The sequence below is a fragment of the Gavialis gangeticus genome, unplaced genomic scaffold (genome assembly GCF_001723915.1).
Source record: "Gavialis gangeticus isolate Ggan-Ray unplaced genomic scaffold, GavGan_comp1, whole genome shotgun sequence".
NCBI lineage: Eukaryota > Metazoa > Chordata > Crocodylia > Gavialidae > Gavialis > Gavialis gangeticus.
In genome coordinates, this window is record NW_017728995.1 from 60204968 (window position 1) to 60232919 (window position 27952).

The following is a 27952-nucleotide window of genomic DNA, read 5'->3' on the forward strand; positions in this document are numbered from 1 at the left end:
AAGTTTTCCAAGTCCAATTGTTGGACTGCCTTATGGAAAAATACTACAGAAAATAATAGGAATGGGATTTACAGGTTTCAGTAGTAATAGGCCCTATAGAAATTACTCTGAGCAAAGTACAGAACACAGCAGAGCGTTATAAGTTTAATTCCACAAGCTGATTTAGGAATTCTGTAGAAAAGAGTGATCCTTCTGTTCTAAACACCGTATAAACATCTTAAAAACAATCTTAATGGGAAAGTCATCTGAACTGTAAATATGTTGGACCAGATCCTGCCTGTGGAAGCAGCAGTTATATTTATGCCAGCCTCTGAGTTGAACTGTAGTCTTTCCTTTAATTTACTATTTCATGTCTGAAAGATTAAAGCTTCAAAGTTTTTAAATTAGAGGATGGTGTCAAAGGGAGGCTCACCCAAACAAGCACTATTCTGCATTCTCTGTCAGCACTGCATATAATGCATATTCATTGAGGGCAGGATTCTAATGTACTTACTCATATTGAATAGTACATTATGCCACAATTAGTCCTTTTGGTTTTTTGTGATTACTAGGAATAAGATGCAGTGTAAGGGCATCAAGATCTGTCTCTAAAAATAAATCCTGTGATTAGATTGAACATAAGTCAATGATGAGCAAAAGAAGAGAAACAAGAAGTAAATAGAGAGTAGTTTATTGAGAAAATACTGGATTTTCTCAATTGGTCTGAGACCAAGTCAAAGCATGTTGCATAGTGATATGCAAAGTGAGAAAAAATTTTTGTAGTATACTGTTTGTGTGCTCTCACTCTCTCCCTCTTTCTCTCATTTATAAAACTACCTGCTCAGTCTTCAAATAAATAATGATGATACAAAAAGCTAAAGACACTCTTTAAAAACTAAATGAGCCTTTCCAACTCAAAAAAGCTTGAAAGTTGCTAGAATGAATTGTTTTCCTCACAATGGCTAGTTTCTGAAATCATGCGTGAATTATTCTGCCCAGCTAATATATGCGTCAGATACACAGCTGCACACACCCAAAAGAAAGTGCCATATCTTCAAAGGATGTCACCAGCATGAAGTGAATTATGAGAAAACTGCCAGGCTGCACAAATTTACGTGACTGCTCAGGCACTTCCTGCATTTCTGTTTTATGGGAACCATCAAGGATTGCTCATGGACAGTTTTAGGTGCACTTCCTCTCAGCTTCCATTTGCATGCATCTAAGGAACATATTTAAGGAATTTCTTTCACTGCTTTGACTGTAATATGGCTATACTCAAAATGTGTCCCCTGCTTGATTTTCTTCAAACAGCTTCTACTCAGGGTCAGACTGACAGAGTGGCACAGTTTTATAATTGCTCATGGAGCTGTTACTCAAAGACCCAGAAAGGAGCATTTCAAATTGGAGTATTCTGTTTGTAAACAAAGAAGTGATTAACAGATCTGGCTACATTGATCATTTTGAGACTGATCTAGGTGTCAAAGAGTTCACTAGAGCTTATGGTACAGTTTTTAATATTCTCTGAAGTCCACTACTGCACGCGTAAATCCAAATTTGACTGGTTGTCCTTGGAAGCTCACATTGTATTCAGTAAGTTTCTTGTCTGAAAGGTTATGTATGGTGTGATTCCTCCCTGCTTCTCTGGTACAGACAATATGTCTCCTGTGTATTTGACAGTTTCATTCCCTTCTGAGATCCTAAATGAGTCTCACATTTTACATTTAGGGCCAGATCCTGGCCTTTGTGCAGATCACTTGGCAGTGGTAACAAGTGATCTTGAACTGACCGCTGATATGAAATTCCTTCATTATAGATATTCAAGCACTATGCCTTCTTTATCCAGGCCCCTCCCCTTCAGTATTAGATTTTGTCATGCCCAATTCATAGAGAGCTGTTCTTGTCAGAGTAAATTAGAATAGTCCTGTACTCATTAAGAGGGAGAAGGGTGATAAGGGCACAGGTAAAATGTGTATCATGGTTTGGCAGGGTATCCTCAAGAAACGATCACTAAACCTCTTGGCTTTGCCAAAAATATTCCACATAGCTACGCTAAAACATGAGCAGTTTGTAACAGGTCAGCTGATGGGCAGGGCAGAAGTCAGTGGTGTTCTGTAGTACATTAGTTCCTCTCAGAGCAACACAAAGTATTAATCTTGTTACCTCTGTATCAGAAGTGCAAAGATGAATGTTATAATGAAAGGAGCAAGTGCTTGTCAAGGCAATTCAGTGAGCAGCAATGGATCTTTTGTGTTATAGTCCCTTAAGTATATGTCTTTCCTAATATTTTCTTTTTCTTTTCTACATTTTTTCTTATGTTTATGCTTTGTAAACACAGAACATATTTTAGACTGAATGTCTAAAATATGTCTTTTAAACTATGTCTTTTAAAATGTCTTTGTAAGTTGATTAATATCTTGCATAAATGTGTGCCAGCAAAATACCAGTGTGCAAATATCAGAAATAAATACAGTGTAAACGTATGTTTGATTGGAAAGTAAGAGATGTCAGTTGTTGAAAACAGTAGAGAAGGGCTCTTGTTTGTTTTGTAAGAGATCCTGGGCATGTCCCCATGTGCTGCTATGGTGCTGTAGTTACTGCGCTATTATTTAGTGCCTCCTTTTGGAAGTACTAAAAATGGTGCAGTAACAACTAGTACTGCTCCATGCGTACTGTGCACAGTTATTTTAGGCATTATGTTGCTGTAGCGACATGGTATAGTGGCAGCATGTCACTACGGCAACATAGCTGCAGCATCATGGATTTTGGCTATGGATGCTGCATCATCACTCTAGCGCATTGCTATGGTAACGTAATGTCACGTGTAGATGCACCCCCTGTGAACCTGCTCTAGTAGTCACATGTTACATAAACCTGTTTATGCACTGTGACACGGTACTACTTTTGGGTTTGCAACTCATTCACTAGGACTTGTATAAAGAAAAGCAGTAGAAAATATAGAGTAAAGAACAGAAATGTCTCTGATTACTGAGAGTTTTAAATCATGGTATTGAGGCTTGATGGTAGGACACATTATTAATTGTATAAGGTGCATTGATTAACTCAGCCAACTTAACAGCCCTACTAGCTTCTAGGGCCAGGTCTATGCTGACTTTCTGTCTCACTAAGGAAAAAAAGCCCTGGATACATATGCTTATTTCTGCTACATGAAATCCTTGTGATTAGGTAGTGTAGATGGTACATAAGTATACCCTTCACAGGCTTTCCCAGAACAAAAAGGCTAGGCACAGGGCTGGGGTGCATGCTGATCTGAGTACTGAATGCTGAGGGATGCCACTGGTCACCTTCCGCCATGTTGACTCAGTTCCATCTATCAATACTCTCTGGGTCCTACCTCAGAGCCAGTTATCTATCCACCAGACTGTAAAATAGTCAAGGTTGCATTTTTCCAATTTAACCATGAAGAAATCATGGTTGGAGGCCTTTTTGGGCTACTCCAATCCATCTGCATTGCCTAATTTCTGGGCTGTAGTGCATCTGGAGTGGGAATGATTTATAGATTCATAGATGTTAGGGGCTGGAAGGGTCCTTACAAGATCATCGGGTCCAACCCCCCCCTGCAATTGAGCAAGAAAGACTGCTGGGGTCAGATGACCCCAGCAAGGTGGGTGTCAAGGCATTTTTTGAAGATTGCCAGCGTGGGTGACTGTACCATTTCTGGGGGGACAGACCCTCAGCACTTGAATTGTAAAGAAGTTTTTTCTTATGTTCAATCTGAAGCTATTTGCAATCAGTTTGTACCTGTTATTTCTTGTCTTCCCTTGGGGTGCCTTGGTGAACAGATATAATATACTTATAAGCTACCACCAAGTCTCCCCTAAATCTTCTCTTCTCCAGGCTGAACAGTCCCAAGTCTTTTAGCCTCTCCGCATATGACTTGCTCTTTAGGCCTCTAATCATGCGCATGACCCTCCTTTGGACCCTCTCAAGCTTCTCCACATCCTTCCTGAAGTGCAGCACCCAAAACTAGATGCAGTACTCCAGCTGCAGTCTCACCAAGGCCAAGTAGAGCAGGAGGATGACATCCTTATTTTTGCTCAAGATGCATCAGTAGATGCATGCCAGTGTTTGATTTGCTCTACCAGCTACAGCATCACATTGGTGGCTCATCATCATTCTGTAGTCTATCACAACCCCCAGGTCTCTTGCCGTTGTGGTGCTGGCAAGCATAGCACTGCTGAGCCTGTAAGTGTATTGCGGATTATTTCTCCCCAGATGGAGCACTTTACATTTCTCTGTGTTAAACATCATCAGGTTAAGATCTGTCCACCTCGCAAGCCTGTCCAGGTCAGCCTGTATTGCCAGCCTGTCCTTGAGTGTGACCATATTCCCCCATAATTTGGTGTCGTTCCTGAACTTTGCTAGTTCACTTTTAATACCCAAATCCAAATCATTGATGAACATGTTGAACAACACTGGTCTGAGTACTGAACCCTGAGGGATGCCACTGGTCACCTTCCGCCATGTTTTCACTTGGTTCCATCTACCAATACTTTCTGGGTCCTACCTCAGAGCCAGTTATCTATCCACCAGACCTTAAAGTAGTCAAGGCTGCATTTTTCCAATTTAACCATGAGGAAATCATGGTCGGAGGCCTTTTTGAAGTCTGTGTATATGACATCAACCTCATTTCCCCTGTCCAGGCGGTGAGTTACCTGATCATATAAGGAAATGAGATGGGTCAGGCATTACCTGCCCACAATGAAGCCATGTTGGCTGTCCTTTAGAATACTGCCTTCTGTTAACCTGTCAATAATGAATTCTTTGATAGTTTTTTTCCAGGATTTTACCAGGGATTGAGGTCAAACTGATTGGCCTGTAATTCCCTGGGTTCTCCTTTCTCCCTTTTGTGAAGATAGGCACCACATTGGCCCTCTTCCAGTCCAGGTGCTACAAGTCTTCAAATAGTTTTATCTATAGGTTGTGTGATGATGTCGGCCAGTTCTTTTAGCACTCTGGGGTGTAGTTCATCTGGTTGATTGGCTGAGGTTTATTTTCTCAGCAGGGAGACAGTATAAAATGTGGCCTAAGTTGTTCCTGTGCCCTCAAATATAATATAAGAAAGCCATCAAGATATACTCTATCCACTATTCACTAATTCCACCCTGTGGAGTCCTGCCAAGATTAATCTGACTGTGCCCTTATAGCACTTGGAATGAAGACTCCTTGCATTTAGATACCTCACTGAGGACAAGTCTTTTTGATATGTTTAAAGGTAGAGACCTGATCCTGCACCCATTGGAGTCAAAGTAAAAACTACCAACTAAGATGAGTACAGGATATAGCCCTACATGTAGTGGATTGAAACTGGCATACAGGTAATGCACCATCTATGCAATGATGTTCAAGACTTTTATAACTACTTGCTGAAAATGATCTGGAACATTGTGACACATTGCCTGTGGTTTTAACCAGTCTTTCATTCTTGACAGATCAAAGGCCTAGACATTTCAGACAAAGAGTTTGGTTTGCAGTGGAAATGTGTTATCCAAATGTTAAGTGTTGACAAGGCCCCCATAAGGAAACCAAGAGAATCCATCTGTTTGTAGGTTGGGTCCCCTCAGAATTTAACCAATTCATCATTTTGTGCATTGAAAAAAATTGTCTGTGAAGAACTGAAGTTGAAAGAAAGAAACCATGTCTGAATATGTTGCTAAAATATATGAGTTGCTTTTGATGGGAACAGTTGAGTTAAATATAATGTGCAAAGCTGTGAGAAACAAATCTGACATCTCAATACAGGATTGAATGGTTTCTATTAAGCTTGCTAAATCTGTCTTTCTCAGAATACCCAATATAACCTCTTGCACTCTTCACATTAACAGACTTCATTATACTCCATCCCAACTGCATACGTATAAAACTAAAATATCTAAAATATTTAGCAGATGTGGAACAGTCAAGAGACCTCTTTTGCCTGCAATATAGGATCGCTCCAAATTAAATACTGATCGTAGCTTTTTAAATACTAAAGACAGTTCCTGGTGTAAGCCATTATCTCTTATTCTGCATTGGTCATTCTGGCAACTGGAACAGAAACCCAAAAGTTAAGGAACTGTAGACTAAAATCATGGCATGCTATCTTTGTAATGAACAGCCTTGGAGAGTGGTACACAAGTTATCTTCTTAGTATCCAGTTTTGATCTTCCAGATAATGGGTATCTCCATAGAGTAAGTGAAACCAGAATTATACTCTGAATATCAAATGCCTGTTTAATTATCAGGAATTCATCAATTTAGAGGATCTCACACAAAAGAAGAGCTGGATACGGTTTGCAGGGTGAACAAAAGACTTCTTCTTAGTACAGCTATAAAACTTCAGTAATGGAAGGTTTGCAGACTGCCTGGTTGAAGTAGTTAGCCATGATTGAGTTTGAGCAGGTTAAAGAGTGTGCACAAGAGCTGCCGGGATATGGACAAAAGAATTGACCTCTAAACCTAAGGGGAAGGGGGAGACAGGATGAATGCTAAGGAGCTGATTTGGAAGGGATCATTGGACTTTCCTGGGATATATGAGTTAGTAGCCAGAAGCATGGAGAAGGATGTGATTGGGAGGAAATAAGAAGGATGAGAGAGAGGAGCAGGGAGATTTTAGAAAGCATTCTAGCTGTAAACCTGCTATGAAGCAAATGATGAGGATAATAAAATAATAATGACTTGCTGGTCTTCTCTGTACTTGCTGTTATATATAAACCTTACTAGAGCTATGAAAACAATAATTGATATGACATTAACATCAAAGTACAGTTTCCATACTAGTTCTTTGCTCTAAAGATAGTTATATCAATATTGAGAGATAATTAGTTAGGACCAGTGCTACAAATTACCAAAATATACCATGGGTACATTGGGAAAGAAAATCAAAGAGAATAGTCATTTATTACTGAACGTCCAATTTTCTCTACTACATTTAGAGAAATTTTAAGGATGAGACTTTAAGATAAAACTTCTACTGCACAGCCAAAGGAAAAATGTTATATATAATACACATACCCACATGTGCACAGAGGCACATTTTACTTGGTTAGCTGTAAATTGATGGACTTAATCTTAGGAGAAAGCTTCTTTACTGCTAATATATTTAAAGGCAAATGTCTGGCTCCTGCTTATTGCAAAGAAAAGAGTGGAATTAAATGTCATAACATCTATTACATCCAGCAGACGTTGTTGGGACCTGGTTTACTACTTCTGTTAGTGTTCAGATTTAATCTTTTCATGTCCCATTCTTAAACATTTAAAATCAGCAACTCTAATATCTGACACAAGACAAAACATTTTGCATTACAAGATGCAGAACAGCTCATCAGCAAAACTCATACTGTGCTGAACACCTTCACAAATAGATCTGAGAGGCAAAACAGATTGTGGCAATTAAAAGAGTCTCTCATGCACTTCAAAACAGAGATACCTCAGCTGTGTGTTTCATATTAATCTCAAACTCCTAGAAAATAAAATTTGACGAGAAGGTCTTCTATTATGGTTCCGCAAATGAAAATCAAGATATACTATATTTAAGTATTCACAACAAGATTTGCAATATGTATAGCAGGATATAACACTTTTGAAATGAAACTTATACAATGGAATAAAAGAAAAAGAAGGGGCTTGACTGCAACATTGGTCTGATTAACACCATTACTTCTATTAAAATAGCAATTTGGTTACTGCTGTATATATACTGTAACAGAGAAGTGGGTTTGATCAGAATTTTTTAAAAAGTCCTACCATCTGTACTGTAAGAAAAGAGCAATAAAAGAATGGAGAGATCCTTTTTTATACATAGTTAATCATGTTTATCAAGCAGGACCAGGGACCAGCCAAGCAAAGGGCTCTATTATGTTAGGCACTGTACAGACATAGGATTAGAGTCCCTGCAGATCTTACAATCCAAACTGCCAACGCTAGGTAAAGCAGAAAGGGAAGGGTTATAGCATTTAAGAATGAATGAGTGTGATGGCAGCAGACTCATTGGAATAGTACAGCTTTCAGATTTGAATGGGAGTGAGGTGGTTAAGGCTGTTCCCTTCCTATGACTAAGGCTCCTGTAATCCATTTCCCTCTCCATAATAAACAACAGACTCCCCCATCAGTAAGCAGATTTCAAACTTTGCCATGACTGACTTGGGGGCTTTCCGTTCAAATCACACACCAGTCTTTGTGAAGTGTGTAGCCCATGTTTGGGACAGATTGTTTAGTTCAGAAGAAGGAGGGAAGAAATAATGACCTTATAAAGGTGAAGGGCAAAGTTCTGAATAAGTCTGGTTAATATTCAGTTAGTGTTTAATGGGTATTATATACAGTAAGTGTCATTGCAGTTACTCACATTATGTTTCAGGGGCTTCCTCTAGTATAACTATATTACATCAAGAAACTTAAACCAGATTTAGTAGACATGCCAGTGGTTCTTTAGAGGATCTCAGCATTTTCCATCCCTCTTACTTCTATGTTTGTCTACAGTGAGAGTCAATACTATTCACTACTCCGCAGGATAAAACTTAACTCTTTTGAGGAGGCAGGAAGATATTGTCAGCTGAGGTGCATTATAAATTTTAACCACACTGTTTATTTCAGTCATAATCTCCATGTGCCACCACTTCCTTGGTATTTAATGAGTAGCTGTGAGGAATGTGATCAAGGCAACATCAAGACTGCCTAATATAGTGATAGGTCATTAATATTACTGACAAGTTAGCTACATGGGAGCCTACATTTTGTTTGCTTTGAATTACTTGCTGTTGTAATGAATAACTGTAACTTCCAGTAATACATGGGAAGAGTATTAGGCACACATGATGAGCTAGACAGACAGGAAAGGGTTATTTCTGAAAAGGTATATATATCAGATGTACAGATTCTGTGGCTTTTCATTTTATTGATAGTCTTGTCTCAGCCAGGCCCGCTGATTTTGTTAGAACATTGTTAGTACTTCCAGTCCACTTCTGGGTTTGCCACCGAGCATGCTGGAAGATGCTCTATTGTAGCATTCATGAGCCACATCTGATACCTCGAGTTATGTAGAAAAAACATTTAAAGTTGTGTCTGTGGTCAAATCACTGGTTCTCTGAATCAACATCGAATCTTCAGATTCGGATTTGGCCAAATCAAATCAGAACAGTGATCCAAGTCAACAAATCGAATCACTGTCCCCGATTTGGGCTGACTCCAAATTGAATACAGCCCATTTTGCACACCCCTAGTGAACAAAGTGCTAGATTTTAGTCATGCTGCAGTCCAACATGGATCGATTTATGAGCATAGTGTGAGCTGTGCTGGAACCATTTATTGGAACATACATGCCTCTCAAGGCTGTGCTTCTCACTACAGTGGTTTGCTATTAAATAGTTCTGGAGTTCCTAAACAACAGTCCATGGACTGTTTACTACTGAACTATAGAGAGCTCATTGGTCCTATTGTGTGCCAGTTCCTTCTCCTGATTTTCAAGCACTACATGTTCAAAATCTTCTACGTATGGAAGAATTTTAAGGTGTGTAGAAAAAGGAGGAATCAAGAAGAGAGAAATTGCAGAGCTTCTTCCTTAAAGGCCTGATGTGTAAGAAGTGGGTGGAGTTCTATCACCTATATGCTGGAAATTAACCTAGATGCTAATATATCTATCCCTTCTGACCTGTAAAGCTATGAAAGAATAAGAGGAGCTACCCTAAGTCCAAAGCCATATGTGGTACTGGAGATGACAACTGCCAACAAGAAGAGAACCATAATTTTAAGGTTAAAAAAATGCAGAAATTGAAAAACTTCAGAAAGCTCAACAAGGAGACTTCATAGTATCATAGTGCTTAGGGTCAGAAGGGACCTAAACAGATCATCAGGTCCAACCCCCTGCCCCAGGCAGGAATGGGTACCAGGGTCATGTCACCCCAGCCGAATATCTGTCCAGCCTCCTCTTGAAGACCCCTAAGGTAGAAGAGAGTACCACTTCACTTGGGAGCCCATTCCAGAGCCTGGAAGCCCCAAGTATAATGCAATGTCTCCTGATGTCCAGCCTGAACCTTCTCTCTCACTTCAGTGACAATGATTTACTTAATGGGAAATTTGTTGAGTATTAAAAGAAATCAGAAACTGGATGCAAGGTTGTAGACATAAAACAACAGAACAAATGCCTGTTCCCTGCAGTACTTATTTAAGGACTGGTAGCACAGCAACAGCCCTAATACTGGAGATTACAGTCCTCTTCTCTAAAACAGCAGTTCCTTAATGCAGCATGAGTGAGATATAAAGATAGTCATTGTGGACTTTCAAAACTCTTGCTAAATTTGGGCCAACTTTCAGCTACTGAAGTATAACTATCTACTATACATGTCAGAATATGGCTGTCATTTTTCTCTAGCATATCATCTAATAGCTTTTGATCCTTTTGACCAGATAATCTCATTAGTATTTTTTGAAAAGATAACAGGATAGGATAACCATCTATATGCCTAAACAAACCCTGAAGCCTAAGAGTCCATTTAATGTATTCTAAGCCAGAACAGACCTCAGCAATGGTAACTGGTACAACCCTTACTCTTGCTCTCCAAAAACATCATCAGGGATCTATTAGAGGAGTATGTATTTGTGCCCTTTCACCTCTTTTTTTTAATGAAATTGATTTAGCAAAAAAAGTTTGTCACGGACCCTTAAATGTTACAGTGCAGTGATAAGACAACAGCGTAAAGCCATGAGTGCTTCCCAAACTGTGGTCTGTGATACCATATATAGCCAAATGAGGGAGAAGAAGGCTATGTGCCCCTGCCCCCAGCCGTTCCCCACAATGCAGCAGAGAGACTGCCAGCTGCCAGGTGGGAGAGGAAATCTGGCCCATAGTGGAACTTGAGGAAGTCACAGGGGAATACACTCACCTGAGGGGCAAGCTGACTGTCAGCTGGCAAAGAAGCCAGTGGATTGACTGAGGGGAGCACTGGCAGGGAGATAAGAAGAAGCTGTGGAGACCGGAAGGGGAGAAAAGAGAGTGGAGCCTCCAGGCTGCAGCACTCCCAGATGGGGGTAAGAGGAGTGCAAAGGCTCCTGTTCTTTTGTTGTGTCTATTTTTGTTGCAGTTCCAGGGGATGTGGACGGAGTGTAGGGATGGAGGAGCTCCTCACCAGCAGTGACCTGCTCCAATTTGCAGGGCAACTGAAACATCAGGCCCCCATTTTGAACTGTTTTTTAAACTGTGACTACCAAGAGGGTGAATCCTGCCTGTAAAGGGATTACACATCATCACAGTAAACCACTTCCTGTTATGTAAATGACAAACTTAACATCAAGTCATGGCAGGAGAGCAGACACAAAAGACAGCAACACCCCTATGCCAATCTCAGTCTAGGGAGTACCCAGTCAAGGGCATCTCCTCTGACCCTGCCATACCATGGTAAATGGTCTGTGGACCAGAATGCTCCCTTCTCATTCTTCCCCCACACCTGACATAATGGAGTTAAGTGTAACACACACACAGAGAATAGAGCAGCACCTTACAGATTAAATACTCTGGGTAAAATTGGAGTAGCTCCATTGAATGCAACATGCAGATTCACACCAGTGAGGATCTGGACTTCTCATTTGATAAACTAGTTTAAAGATTTATGTACCATGTAATATAGTGGTCACCAACCAAGGGATCTCAATCCACCGGTAAATCTCGGAGCCTCTTGGAGTCAATCTGAGGCTGGGGTGGGGGCATGTATGCACGCCCACCCCATGCGTGCATACATGCCCCCACCCCAACAAGTCAGTCCTTGGGGGAGGGAAGGGGCAGAGGCTAGATCAAAAACCCCACAGTGAAGGACAGTGCTGCAGAGGCAGGACCAGGGGTAAGTTGAATGCGGCCCCAGCCGGGTGGGACTTATCTGGTGGGGAGGTGCACCCCCAAATCATTTTTTTCTGCCTCTGCCTTAATCTGTCCCCTCCCTTCATTCCCCACAGACTTAGGTGCTGGTTGAGGGTGGGGAGGGGGGGCGGTGCATGGTAGCTCTTGGGTTACTTTCAAATGCCAAAGGTGATCTCCTACTTAAAAAGGCTGGAGACCACTAATGTAATACATTTGTAAACCCATTGTTTAAGATTCCATGGCTCTTTATAAGTATTCCCTTCAGCTGCAATGCTTACTCATTGTACTTCACTTGGAATGAATGCAAGATGTATTAAAACTAGTTAGTTTGGCTAATTAATAAATGAGGTCTCTGTATTGGTAAACATTCAAGTCTAAACATAATTATCTGTCTTATTACCAGTTCTGTTTTTTCACATTTGTATCCTTAAACTTAGATGGCTATTGCTGTTGAAGACTGCCGTTAATGGAATTTATTTTCAAGTCTATCACCCTGTACGTTTTAAAACTTGAGACATCAAATCCGAAACCTGAGCCCAATGAATGGTACTTAGTAATGAGAGGTTCTGATTGTTCACTAGTCCTCCCAATGAAATGTCAAACTTTTCATACTAGGAAAACAATCTTCACTAACACAAAGCTTGAAAACAGATAATTATCCAAGAACATGAAACAGAATTAACATGCACTGGAGCATGTTATAAACATTTCCTTCAACAAATAAAAAAAAAGTAATTGCTGTCTGAGTACAAAGGAACCAGAAAGGTTTGGCTGAGTTCCGTCAGACAATTTAGAGAGGCCACTGTTTACTTACTTAACCCATAAAAACATGCAGCTTATCAAAAGGATGCCATTCCAGGATTGATGGTGTGCGACCAACCTGCTGATTGCAGGCACTTCTCATTTCACACTTCCTAAGTCTGATCAAATAGAATGTTCTTGTCCTATTATTAGAACTCCAAAACCTGATAAGTAGGAGCACTTACTTAAACAGGAAAGCTGTAGCTCAGACTACACCTGAGCAATAATTAATCAGTTCCTTGAGCCAAATTCTGTCCTCATTTACACTGATAACACAGATGTAACTGAGCATCTCATTTGGTTCTGCCTAAGTAAACATTAAACTGGATGGAAAATAGTAGTCTAGTAGATTAGGTTAATGTGAGTGCCTCTGCTTTCTGATTTTAATTTTGGAAAATAATTTCAGAATAATACAAGTTAGCATAAAATAAGACAGAGAACCTGAAAGGAACTCCTGGGTTTTCAAGGAGGCAACTGCATCATTTAATGTTACATGTTAATTTTGGGCTCCTCCTGGACCTCATAACCCCTGAATTGCCCACGTTAACACCTTCAAGTGGCTTAAAGAAATTATTATGCAGCTCAAAGTTACACCACCCCAGAGCAGGATTATCTGTTGATCCACATAACCCAGTTCCTGTTCCATTAAGTTTGGCCACTCCCCATAGATACAGTTATAGAATCATACAAAATTAGGGTTGGGAGGGGGGACCTCAGGAGATCATCTAGTCCAAACCCCAGCTCAAAGCAGGACCATCCCCAACTATCCCACCCACGGCTTTGTCTAGCTAGGTTTTAAAAACTTCCAAGGATGAAGATACCACCACCCCTCTTATTAACCTGTTCCAGTGCTTTACTACCCTCCCAGTGGGAAAAATGTTCCAAGTATCTAACCTAAACTTTCCTTGCTGCAAGTTGATACCATTGCTCCTTGTTCTGTCATCTGCCACCACTGAAAACAGTCTAGCTCCATCCTATTTGGAACCATCCTTCAAGTAGCTGAAGGCTGCTATTAAACGTCTGGTTGATGGAGCTGTAGTCACCAAGATCACTTCCCCCCTTTCTTAATTGGAAGCTATGGCATTTGTTGCTTTCCATTTATAGCATAACATAGCCAAGTTGATTTTATTAAAAATCCTTGGTATCATGCCAGAAATTTCAGAATATTGGAATGATGATTATTTTGCACTCCTAGTTTGGATGCAGTTAAGCACTTTACATTTTGCTTTTGTCTAATTTGTGGTAAATTGCTTTTTCAGCTCCTCCTATTAGCCATTAGCTATCAGATCCATTAGCCATCCTCCTATTTTCATCCACACTGAACATGATCCTTCTTAAAAAACTGAGGTAAAGAATTAATTAAGTTCTGGTGTCCTATATAGGTAAAATTTCATCTCTAGCCTATCCTCATTGCACAGCAGCCCCAGTACTTGTTTCCTTCTCTTTTATTTATATGGCTAAAAAAACTTTTCGTTATTTGCTGTAATTTCTTTTGTATGGTCTAACCCCACTTGAGTTTGGGCAATTCTCACCCTATTGCTGTGCTTCCTGATGGCTAAGATGACTTAGCTTTCTTTACAGGTTAAATCCTTTCTCAGTTCCTTTATAGACTCTCTGCTTACTCCTAATGTCTTCTCAGAGTTGTTAATTCCATTTGGCCTGGAAACCTCCCCCAGAATTATTCCCACCTACCCCAACCACTGGGATAAACCTATAATGTTGGTTTTGTGTCCTTCACCATTAATTCTAAATTATCCATTTTGCTACACTGACCTGTCAGTTGTCTCTCACTGACCACACCTAATTTCTCAGACAGATTAGGCATGGTCCTTTCACTAACTATATTGATTACCTGACTCTCATCAGCACAGGCACTTCTTTCATCTTCACTGTTCAACTGCCTTCCCCCTGGTATTTCTTTACCCATTACCCTGCCCTCATTGATCTGATTTTCCTCTTCCTATGTGATAAAACTAAGCATGGAGATTGTACAAGTATCCCAACTTTCTTCCCCCATTTAGTTCTGATAATTGATTCTTCTCAGTTGTGCCACACTCAATCCCCAGGCACTCAGGTGTTGTCTTTCTGTGAGTGGCTCCCAGTAGTCAAACATCCATAAACCTTTCCTCATAGCTCTGATCTTTGAGCTATTTGTTGATCTTCATTAACCTTTTCATGTCTTCACCTTCGTGCTCTAGGAACTATGAGAATTCATTTGAAGATTACTTGAGCATATGGACAAATGTACATTTGAAGCAGTTTCAAAAGGAGAAGGAGGAGGAGATGCTGCTCAGGAGCACACAGGAGCTGTCATACTGTAACAGTTGTATGCTTCATCCAGGATTAAAGTTGGAGTGATTTAGATCACTTGTATCACTACAGGCTCCTGCATGCATAGCAGCTACAGCACAAGAGCTGCTACATATTCGTGAGCAGTAGCAGCTCTCTCCCCCTTTTTTAAACTGTCCCAAGTGTCCATTTGTCCATACCTAGAGACACCCCTACTTAGATCATCTTCCCCAGCTTTCTTTAGCTATCATTTGTCCATTCTGACAGGATTCTGGCAGGATCAATTGCTCCTGTACAAAGGGAAGTTATTGACATTTTTCTGTTTCCCATGGGATCCTTTTCAGCCTTGGGTCCCATCTTCTATATTTTCTTCTTGCAGACAGCATCTGTTTTTGTTCTTCAGATATGCTCTTGTAACTAGCTTACTTACTTTTCTCAACATGGAGTCCCCAGGCACAAAGACCTGCCTTCTCCTAGAGTTACTGTGAATGTCATCTTGCTTCATCTCTTCCATTCTTCTTGTTGTCTACAGATTCTCCTACCTGACATGCTTTTCCACAGTTTTCTACATATCCACATTCCTCCTCAGGCTTCAGTTACTGGAAAACTCCATTATCTGTTCCTCTCTTCTTTCTTGTTGCTCCATCCTCTGCTTCTGCTTATTTTTTCTTTTTGCATTGTCTAGTGCAGCAGACCTGTTTCTCAACTCAGCTTCACCTCCATTAACCAGTATTTATTTCTGCCTTGTCCTTGGGCTCACACTTTCATGGCTTAGCTTTCACATCTACTGTATTTGCAAGTCTTGGGGCATGTGTAGATGAAACAGAGGTTCACTTTGTCCTAAATTGAAGCGCCGATGCATGCAAACACCAACTCCATTAAAGCAGTGCAAAAGCATTTAACCCGCTTTAAAGTGTCATACATGCATGCCCCTCATTTTATCTACACATGCACTTGGACTCCCATTACAGCCTCTGTTCTCCTTTCTATCATGTCTTCAGAACCCAAGTAAACACCAGCATTATGTCCAACTCCATTTCTAATCCTCAGAACTTCTTTTGTATGAGCTCTCTCAAACAATGGCATCTCATCTGTAACTATCTTCTATCATATATTCACACAAGAAATGAAAATCATGGCCAGCTTCATTTTTCTTCTGTATCCTCCTTAGATATGATTGTCTTGTCTCCCTTGACCCTATCTTTGATGAAAAATGGTACTTTCTTTCCCCTCTCCTCTTCCACTATCCCAAGTCTTCTACAAATTTCCCACTGTCAGGATAACAGGTTGAGTAGAAAATCATTTTGGCCTATATCTGCCGCAGTTGAATCAATTAAGCTGGGTGAACTAGCTAACACTACTGTACCTAGGGAAAACATGGGACAGGTTGCCCTGTGAACTGGCTGCTGCAGAAACCCAGGCATGGAGAGCACCACCTGGGAGTAGCACTCTGCCTGGTCAACATTCAGGGATATGGTGGGAGATTCAAGTCCCTCTCTCCCTCTGTTCTGGGTCTGAGTCCAGTTCTGTTCTTGTTTTCCACCCCCATTCCCAGCATCATTCACCAGCCCTGACCTACAGCTCATCTCCTGGGTCCTAATCCTAGATCCTTAGCTCATATCCTGATTCCTTACCTTGGTCCTAATCATTGAACTGAATCACCCAGGTCTCTTACACCTATATAGTTTCTGCTGCATTGTACCATGTGCGGCCCTCTTCACACACACGAGCACACACACAGGCATGCACAGGTGTATACCCCCCCCCACAACTGATGGTGTTAAATAAGTAGAAAGCTGTAAAATAAACCATGAACAATCATCCAGTAAGAAGCAAAGAATAGGCATATGTCACTTCCCAGTTTTCCACAAAAATATGCTGCCCTGTCTCTGTTTTGAGGTCCTTGGTTTATAAGTTTAATTAATAAAAGTGAAAATAACAGGTGGATATCAGTCCACCATACATTCCTGCAGTTCTTGCTCCACCAGTATACGCCTGGCTGCTTCTCTGTCCCAATCATCCAGAAATACAGTGTACTGGTCTGCAAGCCACTTATCCTTGTAGAGACTCAAGTATCTTGGTGGTTGCCTCACATCTCAGCCAATTAATAAAGACTGGCCCTGTGGCAATCATCATTGTTGTCTGCCTAAAACAAGTGCATGGGCACTTTTTGCAATACAGTCCTAGAAGGCAAGACACAAAGGGCATTTATACACATACATTTTTGTGTTCCAAAGCTCTGGAGATCCAGTGAATCAGAGCAGACTCGACTAATGTGTGAGCTGATGCGCACTGTGTTGTGTGCAGTTGTATAAGCAGCAAAATGAGTGTCAGCACACAGAAAATGGTGGCAGTATGCTTTTGAAGTAAAATGCCTTTGATGTGTTTTAGTTCAAAAGTATGTCACTGCCATTTTCTTAACACTGACATGCATTTCACCACTTATACAACTGTATGTGCCGCAGCACTGGGTGCTTTTAAAAGTGCCCGGCATTGCAGTAGAAATCTGTACAAATGCCTTAAGGTCCTCATTTTTCCTGCAACACAAGAATCCTTTTAGTATACAATAAGTCTTAGGCATCTACATCAAGAAATTATTGTGCCTGGTAGCTGTTGTGAAGCAAGAGTGTTCTCAGAAATTGACTGGTTCAAGGGATCAAGTAATTAACATGGCTATTGTACACTTTCAGTTGTTTACAGAATTGATGTTTTAGCTTTTGCAAGATACAGAAAGTCTTAATTTAACATGACAGATTTTTTAGCCATATGCTCTACTCTTATGCTACATATTGCAATGCAATTATAAAGGCAAGTTACAGTTTTTGGAAAAGGTTGTAGTAAATGAACCACCTGAAAATGAAATTCCCCTTTGTGGAAAGGAATAGCACAAGGCCTTGTATCACATACATCCTGCTACAACCTCAAGCCATCAGTGGTGCATGCAAGAATGGGCTTCTGTTGGATCTCCACACAGTGGCTAAGCTTCCCCTGAGGTATAATCTAAGGGCACCTAAAATCAATGAAAGGTGAATGTTTCTTCTTTGAGATCTGCTTGTGAAACTGAGCTTAGATCAACCAAATTTTGTCAGTTCTTTTTATAGTTGCTTCTCACAAAAAACAAAAACAAATTGCTGTTAAGAATAAATGGTAAAATAATAGAACATAAACCTAAAAGATTGCTTTTATTTGTGCACTCTTCAGATCATTCAGAATTCATAAATTACTGCTGACAGTTCATAGTAATGGGAAACAAAGCTATTGTAGAGCCTTGTTATTAACAGAAATGATTCCAAGGGTAAAAATTCCTGTTTCTCTTCTGTAGTGTAATGTATACAGGTGTAGATGTATACATATGTACTGGGAAATGAAGCTCAATGAATATTAAACTTATATTGTTAGTACTCTGCATAAACATAGTCACTTGTAACAATCATCTGAGAAAAAATGTAAAATTAACCTCAAATATAGATGTAGTAATCCTGTAATGTGTCACAGGGTAAAATTCTCAAAGCCAGTTTAAATTCTTGATTAAATAATCCTATTACATCTGTAATCAGCAGAAAGAAAAAATAATTATTTAACTTCTTTTCTATGAAATGTGGGTCTTCTGTTGAATATGCTGGAAGTAAGATGAATAGGACAAGCAAAATTAGAAGGAGCACAGAGAAGGCTAATGGAAAGTATTCAAAGGTAAATGAATATATGTATGCCTATGTACTGAGTATACTATATAGCAGTGAGAATATCAGGAAGAGGTTAGAAATTAATTTTGCATAAACCAGGAAGTGCAAAAGGTAGTAAAAAGTAAAGATTTGTACAAAACTAAGGCCTTAGCGGTAGAAGATTATAGGGGTTACTTAGTGAAGTTAAGGCTGTAAAACAGAAAAAGTTATATGCAGAGCATAAAGGAAGATCACAAGAGGGATTGAGAAAATAAGGAGAAAAAATCTGCTGAAAGAATCAAATGGCCTGAGAATGGGAAAAGAACTACAAGAAAGGCAAAATAAATATGCCTAAAGACAAATCAGTAGGAGGGTTGGCCAAGTAATAGAAACATTTAAAAATGACAATATTTGCAGAGTAAATCAAAGTCTTTCTAAATTCTGATAAAGGAGACCGAAGACAGATGATAGGAGACCCATTAGAAGAAATACAATATTTATAAAACCTTGAGGTGTTTTTCCAGTAATTAAGATTCCAGGGAAGACCTAAATAATTTCAGTCCTAAAAGCTTCACTTAGCAATCAGAAAGATGTTGGTTTCACTAATCAAGTCAAAAAACTGATTCACTATAAACTCGGAGTTGTGCATTCACAGTATAAGTAAAAACCAGCTTGCTTGCTTGCTTTTTCTAAGACAGATTCACATTCCCATTCACATTTACATATACGACACTGTAAGTTAACATAACTGATCAGGATTTAAAGGTAAAAAAGACAGGGAAATTGCTGACACAAAAATATGAGGAAAAAGTCAACAGACTAGAAGAAGCAACAAAATTTGAAATGACTTGCATATTCTTGGAGCATTGGTACAGAAGTATCATGTAAAGATCACACAAAACAAATGCAGGTTAGACTAGAGATAAAACCAAAGAGAAAGAAATGTAGGCACTCTGGGGTTGAAACACCATGCAGGAGAACAGGCTGGCAGGGAGAGACAGGAATGAAATTCTAAAACCATTGAAACTCCTTAACCAGGTTGCATAAGTTATGCGTAGCAATTAAATTAAATTATTCTAGTATTGTATAGATGACTTATAAAGCTTAATTCATTATAAAAGGTTATTGGAAGAACTTGAATAAATAGAGCAGGAGGAAACCAGAATGATACCTGGGGTCCAAGTCATTTACAAAGTTTAGTAGTCTGGGTTTTTTTAGATAAAATTGAGCATAAGAAGGCCCCTCATTGAGTTATACTTTCCCTCTGGAAGCACTAAGGGAAAGGCAGTAAGCCTGTTGGAGTTGGTTTAAAATACAAGCATCATGAGCACTGGAGGAAGTATCTGCCAAGAAGCATAGTTCATTCTGTTTGAGCTGAAAGATACAAATGAACTGTGCAAGGTAAATATGAAAGGCACAAACAAAAGTATCTGATATACACAGTTTTAAAACCAGAGACTAAGGGAACATATAAAGGAAAATGTTATCTCAGAGGGGAGGCTACACTTTGAATAAATGTATGTGGTTATTCTCTCCTAAAATGCGTTGTATCATTATTTTGTGGATTGACAAAATATGTATTCCATCTCGAGACACAAGTAACATTCAGCCCTGTATCTGCAGCAATAACTTTGTCAGTTCTTATGGAAAAAAATCATACTGTAGGCTGGGAACAAAGCAGAGTATTATGATTTTCAGTCCTAGTCATTGCTGACTTACTAATAATTTAGAAAATTTGGGGGTTTTTTAAAGAACACATTGAAAAAATATTTTATTCAAACTGGAAGGATTGAGTCATGTGTGACATTATTTTCCATATTAGGCTTTTTTATATTATTTGTGCAAAAGTTGGCAAAGTTCACTGTCTCTGGAGATGACAATATGTATTTCATTAGGGCATTTTTTAAAAGAAAACTCTCAGCGCCTTGAGAAAAAATCATGCTTTGCTTTCAGTTCCTAAATGGGCATGTCACATGTCATTTTTTGGTTTCCACAAAAGCATCATCAAGTGAAACATGTCTTAAACCTACATAGCAGGTAGACTACTATCAGTTCATACAAAGGCTGTCTTTTCAGAATGTGAATATATTAATAGTGAAGTCTCATATGGCAAAGAAATTAACAGACTGGTTGAGAAATAGTTATACGGGATTCATGCCTGACTATTCCAAACACACAGCTGTAGTGTGCTTATTTAAATAGTGTGTCCTCTTTGCTGCCATGTCCACTGACCTGATAAACTTGAAACTGTGGTGAAAAATGTCATTTAAAATATTATTTTTCAATAAAATGAACTTGTTATTCTGCTCACTGAATTATGTCTTAATATATGCGTAGGCATATGATCAATCAGGAAGTAAAATAATCCATTGATTTGAGAGCAATTAGCAGAAACATGTTTTTACATACTGAAGAAGCTAAATGGATATTAATTAATCAATTAAATAAATCTGTAAGAATATTCATAAAATAGAGGCTCAACTAATTCAGTATGCCCTTGTAAAAAGGGTGAGAATTAATTTGTATTCTAGTACGCTTTTGGTCAAAGATCCAGAGAGTAAATGAATATCTGACCCATAATTGGAGGAACCTAGGTGTTGCATATTATTTGAGACAGACGCAAGTAAGTGAAATGCATGTACATTGTCAGCTGTGTATGTAATTTAGACCCATCTAGCTGCATGTGATTTTACTTTTTCACTGAATCGGAAACTGTAATACAAAACTTGACATTCAGGATTACTAAGTAGACTCCCAACACTGTTTAGAGGACTGTGGGCTTGATCCAAAGCTTAGAGTTTACAGTGACTCCAGTGGGTTTTGGGTTAGGCCCTAGGAATCATACTAATCCATTTATGTTACCTCTTCATAAGCAAAAATATGATATTGGTAATCAACACATATAGGCTACCAGTTTTCAATTCTCATATATCCAGGAGGGCCTGGTCAGTGACTAGTTTGCTGGTACTTTCATAATTAAATCAGTATTGAACCAATCTCTCAGCATGATGTTAGGGAGCATTGTATGTCTGGACATGCGAGCTTTTTGTAAGGTAAAAAGATTGAAGTCCTAACATTCTATCTTGTGTAGGTTGAACTCCCACTGTCTTTTTTTTTTTTCTTTTACTAAGGTAGAGTTATTAGCTAGGTGGCCTGGACAAAATCCAAAAAAAAGTTTCTTCTACCAAAACTCCAGTTCTGAATTTCAAAAAACTGTATTCTTTACTTCCAGTTGTGAACTACAGTGCATAGTTTCCAGAGGTGTCTGCATTTTAGTCATGAATACATGGATTTTTATGTGTATCACTAGATATATAATCTAGTCAGCAAAGTTATACCTTTTCAAGATTTTTGTTATAAGGTGTGAAATAATTGCTATGTTGATCTTTGATTTGAAAGATGGTATGTGGACTGTAGCACAGGATCAGTTTGAAGAGATTCTGTATGTACTATTCCATTTGAATTGTACAAATAGAATTTATCCACACTCCAGCTTGTGCAAAACATTATAGGAGTAAGTGTTTCCAAACTTGGAGGGACTCTTGGAAGATGTATGTGTTGCTAGTCCCTGGGCATATGCATGTGTCCTGTTGCTAATGTTTCATGTATCTTGCGCAGAAGCTAAGTCAAGGCAACAAGTCTGACAGTGGTCAGAGTATTAGCTGCCAATAAAAAGGTTTTTCAGGCAGAGAAGGGGACTGTAATTCAGGAGATTTGGCAGAGTGTTACTTTCCACTAGCTGGGATGTACCTCCTGGTATGGAAGACATGGCTGGAAAAAACTCTAAGAGAGAGTAGAATTTGGCAAGTAAAGGTAGAGGTATGAGAAGAGGGCTGTGTGTGGCTTGGCACTGAGTTGCAATGTTTGGTTAGTAAGCCAGTCCCCAGAAAGGGTGCAAGGTAAGTCTTCATGCCCTTACTGGAGAGTGCATGTGGGCACAGTTAGGGCGGCTAGGAACTGGAACCAACTTCCAAGGGAAGTGGTGCTGGCTCCTACCCTGGGGATCTTTAAGAAGAGGCTTGCTGCCTACCTGGCTGGACTCATTTGAGTCCAGTTTTTCTCCCGCCCAAGCGGGGGATTAGACCTGAAGATCTACAAGGTCCCTTCTGACCCTACTTCTATGTTTCTATGAAAGGAGTAAACATTTTAGGCCTTGAGCCACACAGTGCTGTGTTGCAAGGGCTAGAGGTGATAGTTTGCATTTTCCTGAAGAGGGGACTCAACAGCATCAGAATGCCTGAGAGATGCTGCCATGCACCAAAGGTGGATACACAGTTTGTCCCTCTGTCCTTCACCTTTTTGCTCAGTTATTCACTTTATGCAAATGAAGGTCAGGATTGAACCAAGAGTGCCGAGTGAAATCCGATTATAAAGAGAATTATTACCTTCTCAGGCAGTAAACATTTCAGCTGTGATTGGCAAACAATCATTAAAAGCCTTTATTAAATTTTGCATCTATTCCATTCACCACTTAGCCATTTCTGTTCATTCTAAAGGATTATCACGAACAATAAATGAGTCTTCTCTTATATGGTAAGGACACAATAAATCTATCAAGAAACTGAATAAGCCTCCCTCTGCCCACACAGATTTTTTCCCTCATTTGTTAAAAAGAATATTGCTTTCTTCTATCCCATGAGATCAGGCTTTAAGCCTGTGAATGATGATGTCCAACTTCAAGCAGCTTGTTTATAACAATCCCCCACAACAACTGGACAGTGTTTAATACCCTTTTCAGCTAATGCCCGTATCCTCCACCCACAAGCTAATCTTTCTGCAGTGGGAGGATATCATGGGTATGTTCATAATAAGCAGACCAACAAGTACAGAGAAATTAATTCAGTTCTCTCCAGAAGAAGGTAGCTTCTAGTCTTTTCTGGTATGGAATTTTTAGCTGCATATGTACACCAATTTATCATCTCCAGCTTAGGTTGTGGTCACACGCTGCACCTGGAGAAGTTAGAAAAAAACATATTTTACTTCTCGACCAAAATGCTACTCCCTGCCTGCCTTCTCCACTGTTTAGGACTCCACACATGCAAATAGATGGTTCTCATTCTTCCCCTGCTTTCTGGTCCATTTCCACTGACAATTTAAGTTCTCATCCTAGCCTTCAAAGGTCCCAGTTACACAAGCAACTACATCTCCATCTATGTAGTACCAAGACAACTACATTCTGGGACAAACAACAGATGCCAAAACAAAATCTGTGAGAACTAGGGGTAAAACAATCCTACCTGTTGGGATTAGAGAAATCCAGAGTCTGACAGACTGTAAGGAAAACTGCAAAGTCTTCCTATTCAGCTAAGGCTTTTCCATCATAACCAGAATAATGTTTACAACAACAATACCTATCTTTCTTTCTCACTACCCACAACATATCCTACAGTGCTCAGCTTTTTACAGCCAAAGAGGGAGAAGAGACAACCAGTTTTATTTGTGTTGAAGAGCTGTCAGTTATGGTGCATCTACATTTCCTACAGTACAAAGCATAACAAATCTGGATGTGTTTTTTCAGCAAAACTTACTTGCCAAAAATGCGGCTTTGCGTGTCCAAAATTGTTATAGCTGCAGGTTGATTGGGAGCTGAATTTTGAGATTTGGCTGAAACAGAATTAGAACCAAAATTCAGAAATGCAAAAACCATTCCTTCCAGCAGTTCACCAAAATACTTTAAATTATTCTGGCTAGACTGACCCTGGATTTGAGTGCCCTTCACAAAATGGGCAACAAGGACAACAGCAAGGTGATAGAGACGCTGGTGGTGTACATATATATGTCCTCATGTTGAGAACACTTACCCAGGTTATAGGAGGCCCAGGTTCAAATTTCCATTTTATCTGATCCTAGGTCTTAAGCTTCAGTCCCCTCCCTCTGAGGAGAGTTCTATCCTTGGGAATCAGTTGTCTGGAGGTGGATCTCTTGCATTGCTACTTCTCTACTTTGTATAATATGCATAAACAATGATGAGTCTCAAAAAGAGAGAGACTGACCAGAGCCTGGCATTTAGGGTGTCACCTGAGAAGAGATACCCAATCTGTAGTCCAGGGGCAATAATTTTGGCCGCAGGGCCGCTTAACGAGTTTTGGTGAGCTGTTGAGGGCCACACACACAAAATCTTTCAGAAGATATCATTTTAACAAATTATAGATTACATATAGTCATATACTAAAAATCAAACATCTACTGTAACATATTTTAATTTTATTTTTAAAAAGTCCTGATTTGTTTTTTTTTGAGTAGTGTATATAGAGGTAATTGCATAACAGCTCAAAATAAAGTCTTGTTCTTGTATATTGCGTGGGGGGGGTGGGAGTGGGTATGTGGAGGGGTGTGGGGTGGGCATGTGTGGGGGTGGCAGGGTGTAGGGTGTATGGGAGAGTGTGGATATACATGTGTGCAGGAGGCTGCCTGCACACCAGGTCCTGGGAGCTGGCCAGAGGTGGGGAGAACAAGTGGGGAGACATGGGGCACATGCAGCACAGCTTGCCCAGGCAGCATGGTGCAGATGTGGCCCACCCTTGCCATCTGGCCATGGCTATCCACTCAGTGGTCCACATGGAGCCAAACTGCGTTCGCTCCTGCCTGGGCCAGCCCGCACTGCACTCTCACCTGCCCTGGCCCTGGCACCATGCATAGTTTCCGGGCAGGGTTGTTCCCAGTGCAGCTGCAGCCACCCCGGTACTGGTCAGCTCCCCACACCTGCAGCAGCTCCTCCTCCTCCTGTCCCTGCTGCACCACTCTGGGCAACAGGTAGTGTGGGGAAGCCATGGGGATGTGTGCCACACATCAGATACCCAGCCAGGGGGCTCCTGCCCCAGCACACAGGGCTCCAGCTCCCAGCTGCCTTCCACCTACTTCCCCCTCCAGCATGATGACCAGCCACCTGCAGCACCAGACAGTGCCTGAAACTCAGAATTTCCTTTGCCCTGAAATATTTTTATTATGAAAAATCATTTTAAACTGCCTGATATTTAAAAAAAAAATCTTTGGAGTGGCTGATGTTAAGGCAAAAATCAATTCTTCCCACAGCTGCAACAAGAGGCAACTGCAGCCCTTAGCAAAGGTTGTGATGGTCTGTAAAGATCAAAAAGATTTGTTTTGTAAGTAGACCCAGTACTACATGTAGCGTGACTTAACGCAGTGAATTCAGATTGACTCCAAAAACAGCTTGTGTTTGTTCTGTACTGATTCCAAGAAATGTGTTTGAAACAAATGTATCCTGGATTTGAGATGAGGCTCAGTCAACAGCTTGCAGTTGCGGGCTTTGGGGAAGATCTTGTAAAGTGTGCAGAACCCTAAAAGAACCCAATCGTGCAAAGTACTGATCATGTCATGCAAGGCTATAAGCACCTTCAAGTCCTCTCTAATAAACCTCAAGGAAGCATTAGTATAGCTAAATACACTTGAGTGTGTTCTAACAAACTACTTCCTGCCCTTGCAGTGACAAGGCACCAATAGTGTCGTCAGGCTCCTGCTTTACCTGTGGCAAGTTAAATGGTGTTTTTAATGTTACAAGCATTATGCCCGCTAGTCATGTGTAAGTGTCATTCCCAAAGGCTTTGCGAACAAGTTAGACAAACACTTGTCTTAGGATGGTTTAAACAGGAATGATCCTGCCTAAAGCAGAGGTTTGAACTAGATGACTTCCTGAGGTACCTTCCCGCCCTACTTTTTTCTATGATTCTATGAAATAACCCAAACCATGGTACTAGCTTGACTGGTAGAATTAAATAATCATGACAGCATGATCAGATCCACAAATAAGATGCTTGGTACCCTAGAGGAACAAAGTTTTGTCACTAGCAGAATGATTTGGATGAAGGTATAACTTACCAATGACTTGTTTCTTTTACTTTAGCTGGATACTGAGAAGACAAAATTGAAGTCAGAGAGATGGGCTTCCAGAGAAGCTGGCAGTGGGGATGGAAAAAGTGAGGAGGTGGAATCAAGTGGGGACTGTGATGATGAGGATGGCTGTCAAGGATCTGGTGATAGGACTCACATAACAGGTAAGTGCAATTTATGGACCTACACAAATACACAGACTTTTAGAAATTCATCAGAGCATTAGTGGACAAGGCTTAAGAATTGTTTGTTGCACATTCAAGCAGTCTTTATCTAGGACAGTTTGCAATCCCATACATGGCCAGTAATCCAATAGAACAGGGATAGACAACTCCTGGCACACATGCCAATTAGTGGCACGCAGACACATTTTCCTCGGCACACCAGGTGCCGTGCAAAGAAATTGTTTTGGTTTTTTTTTAAATTTAAGTTGCTGCTCTGGGCTCTCTGAAGTAGCTACAGGTCCCAGCACTGTGGCAGGCATTGGGGGTTGAGTCAGGAGAACACAGGCAGGAACGCTATCTGCATTCTGCTGACCCTGCCCCCTGTCCCTGGGCTGTGCCCTCTAGCCTAGCCTAGCCCTGGAGAGGAGTTGCGGGTGGGCAAGGCTAGGGCCCAGGGAGGTGTTGCAGATGGTTGATGTGCTGGAGGCTCCCAGCCTTCTCAGGCCTGACCACTGCCTGTGGTGGCTGTTCCTGGGGCCCTGGGGCCTCCTGTGGCCAGGACCTATGGCCGGGTCCTTGCACCAGGGGCAACTCTGCCCCACTCGTGCTGTGCCTGGCACGCAGGGAAGCCAGACTTGGAGCTGGGAGCCCCCTGAGCCCAGTGTCCCAACCCAGCCAGGCAGTGTCCCCTTGTGGGCAGGGCAGCTGCAACCCATCCCTGTGGAGCTATGTGGGCTGGGCTGGGCCCCATGTCTGGTGCCACTGGGCTCCACCACCAACCCACTATGGCCTGAGTTTGCAGAGCCTCAGGGCAGCTCCCACTTCCCACCCAGCACCCACTCTCCTCCAGCTGCTGTCTTCCCAATGGCTCGGCTAAGCCGGCCTGCCCCTTCTGCCCTCCCCCCCCGGACCTTACCCCAAGCCTCCGACCCCAGCACTCAGCACCCCGTTGCTGCCCCTACTCGGGTGGGCATCTGTCTGCGTGAGCCCCAGCTAGGCCCGGGCTCCATCTGCTTTGGGACCGTAGGGAAGGCCTGAGCATCTCGACCCTGGTGGATGCTGCTGGGGTGCTGCTGCCTCCATCCACCAGATGCTGCCTTGGAGCAGTGGGCCTGAGTTACAGCCGGTAGCTATGGGAGACGTAGGTGGCAAGGGACGCACCCTTTTTCTCTTTTTCCCTTTTTTCTCTCGTCTCTTTCTCTCTCACTTTTTATCTCTTTCTTCCTTTTTTCTTCTTTTTCTTCTCTCCTCTTTTTCCTCTCCTTTTTTCTATCTCTTTCCTCTTTTTTCTTTTCCTTCTTTTTTCTCTCTCCCCTCTTTTTTCTTTTCTTTTTTCTCACCGTTTTCTTTTTTCTTTCTTTACCTCA

At 40.9% G+C, this 27952-nt stretch overlaps 1 protein-coding gene across 1 annotated transcript in view; it reads left to right on the forward strand.

The window, feature by feature from the left end:
* LOC109287801 (glypican-5-like) overlaps positions 1 to 27952 on the forward strand; it is a 793145-nt gene that overhangs the window by 528275 nt on the left and 236918 nt on the right. The window contains exon 8 of the mRNA XM_019503085.1: positions 26435 to 26585. Coding sequence (XP_019358630.1) covers positions 26435 to 26585 — 151 coding nt within the window. The remainder of the gene's footprint in view (positions 1 to 26434; positions 26586 to 27952) is intronic.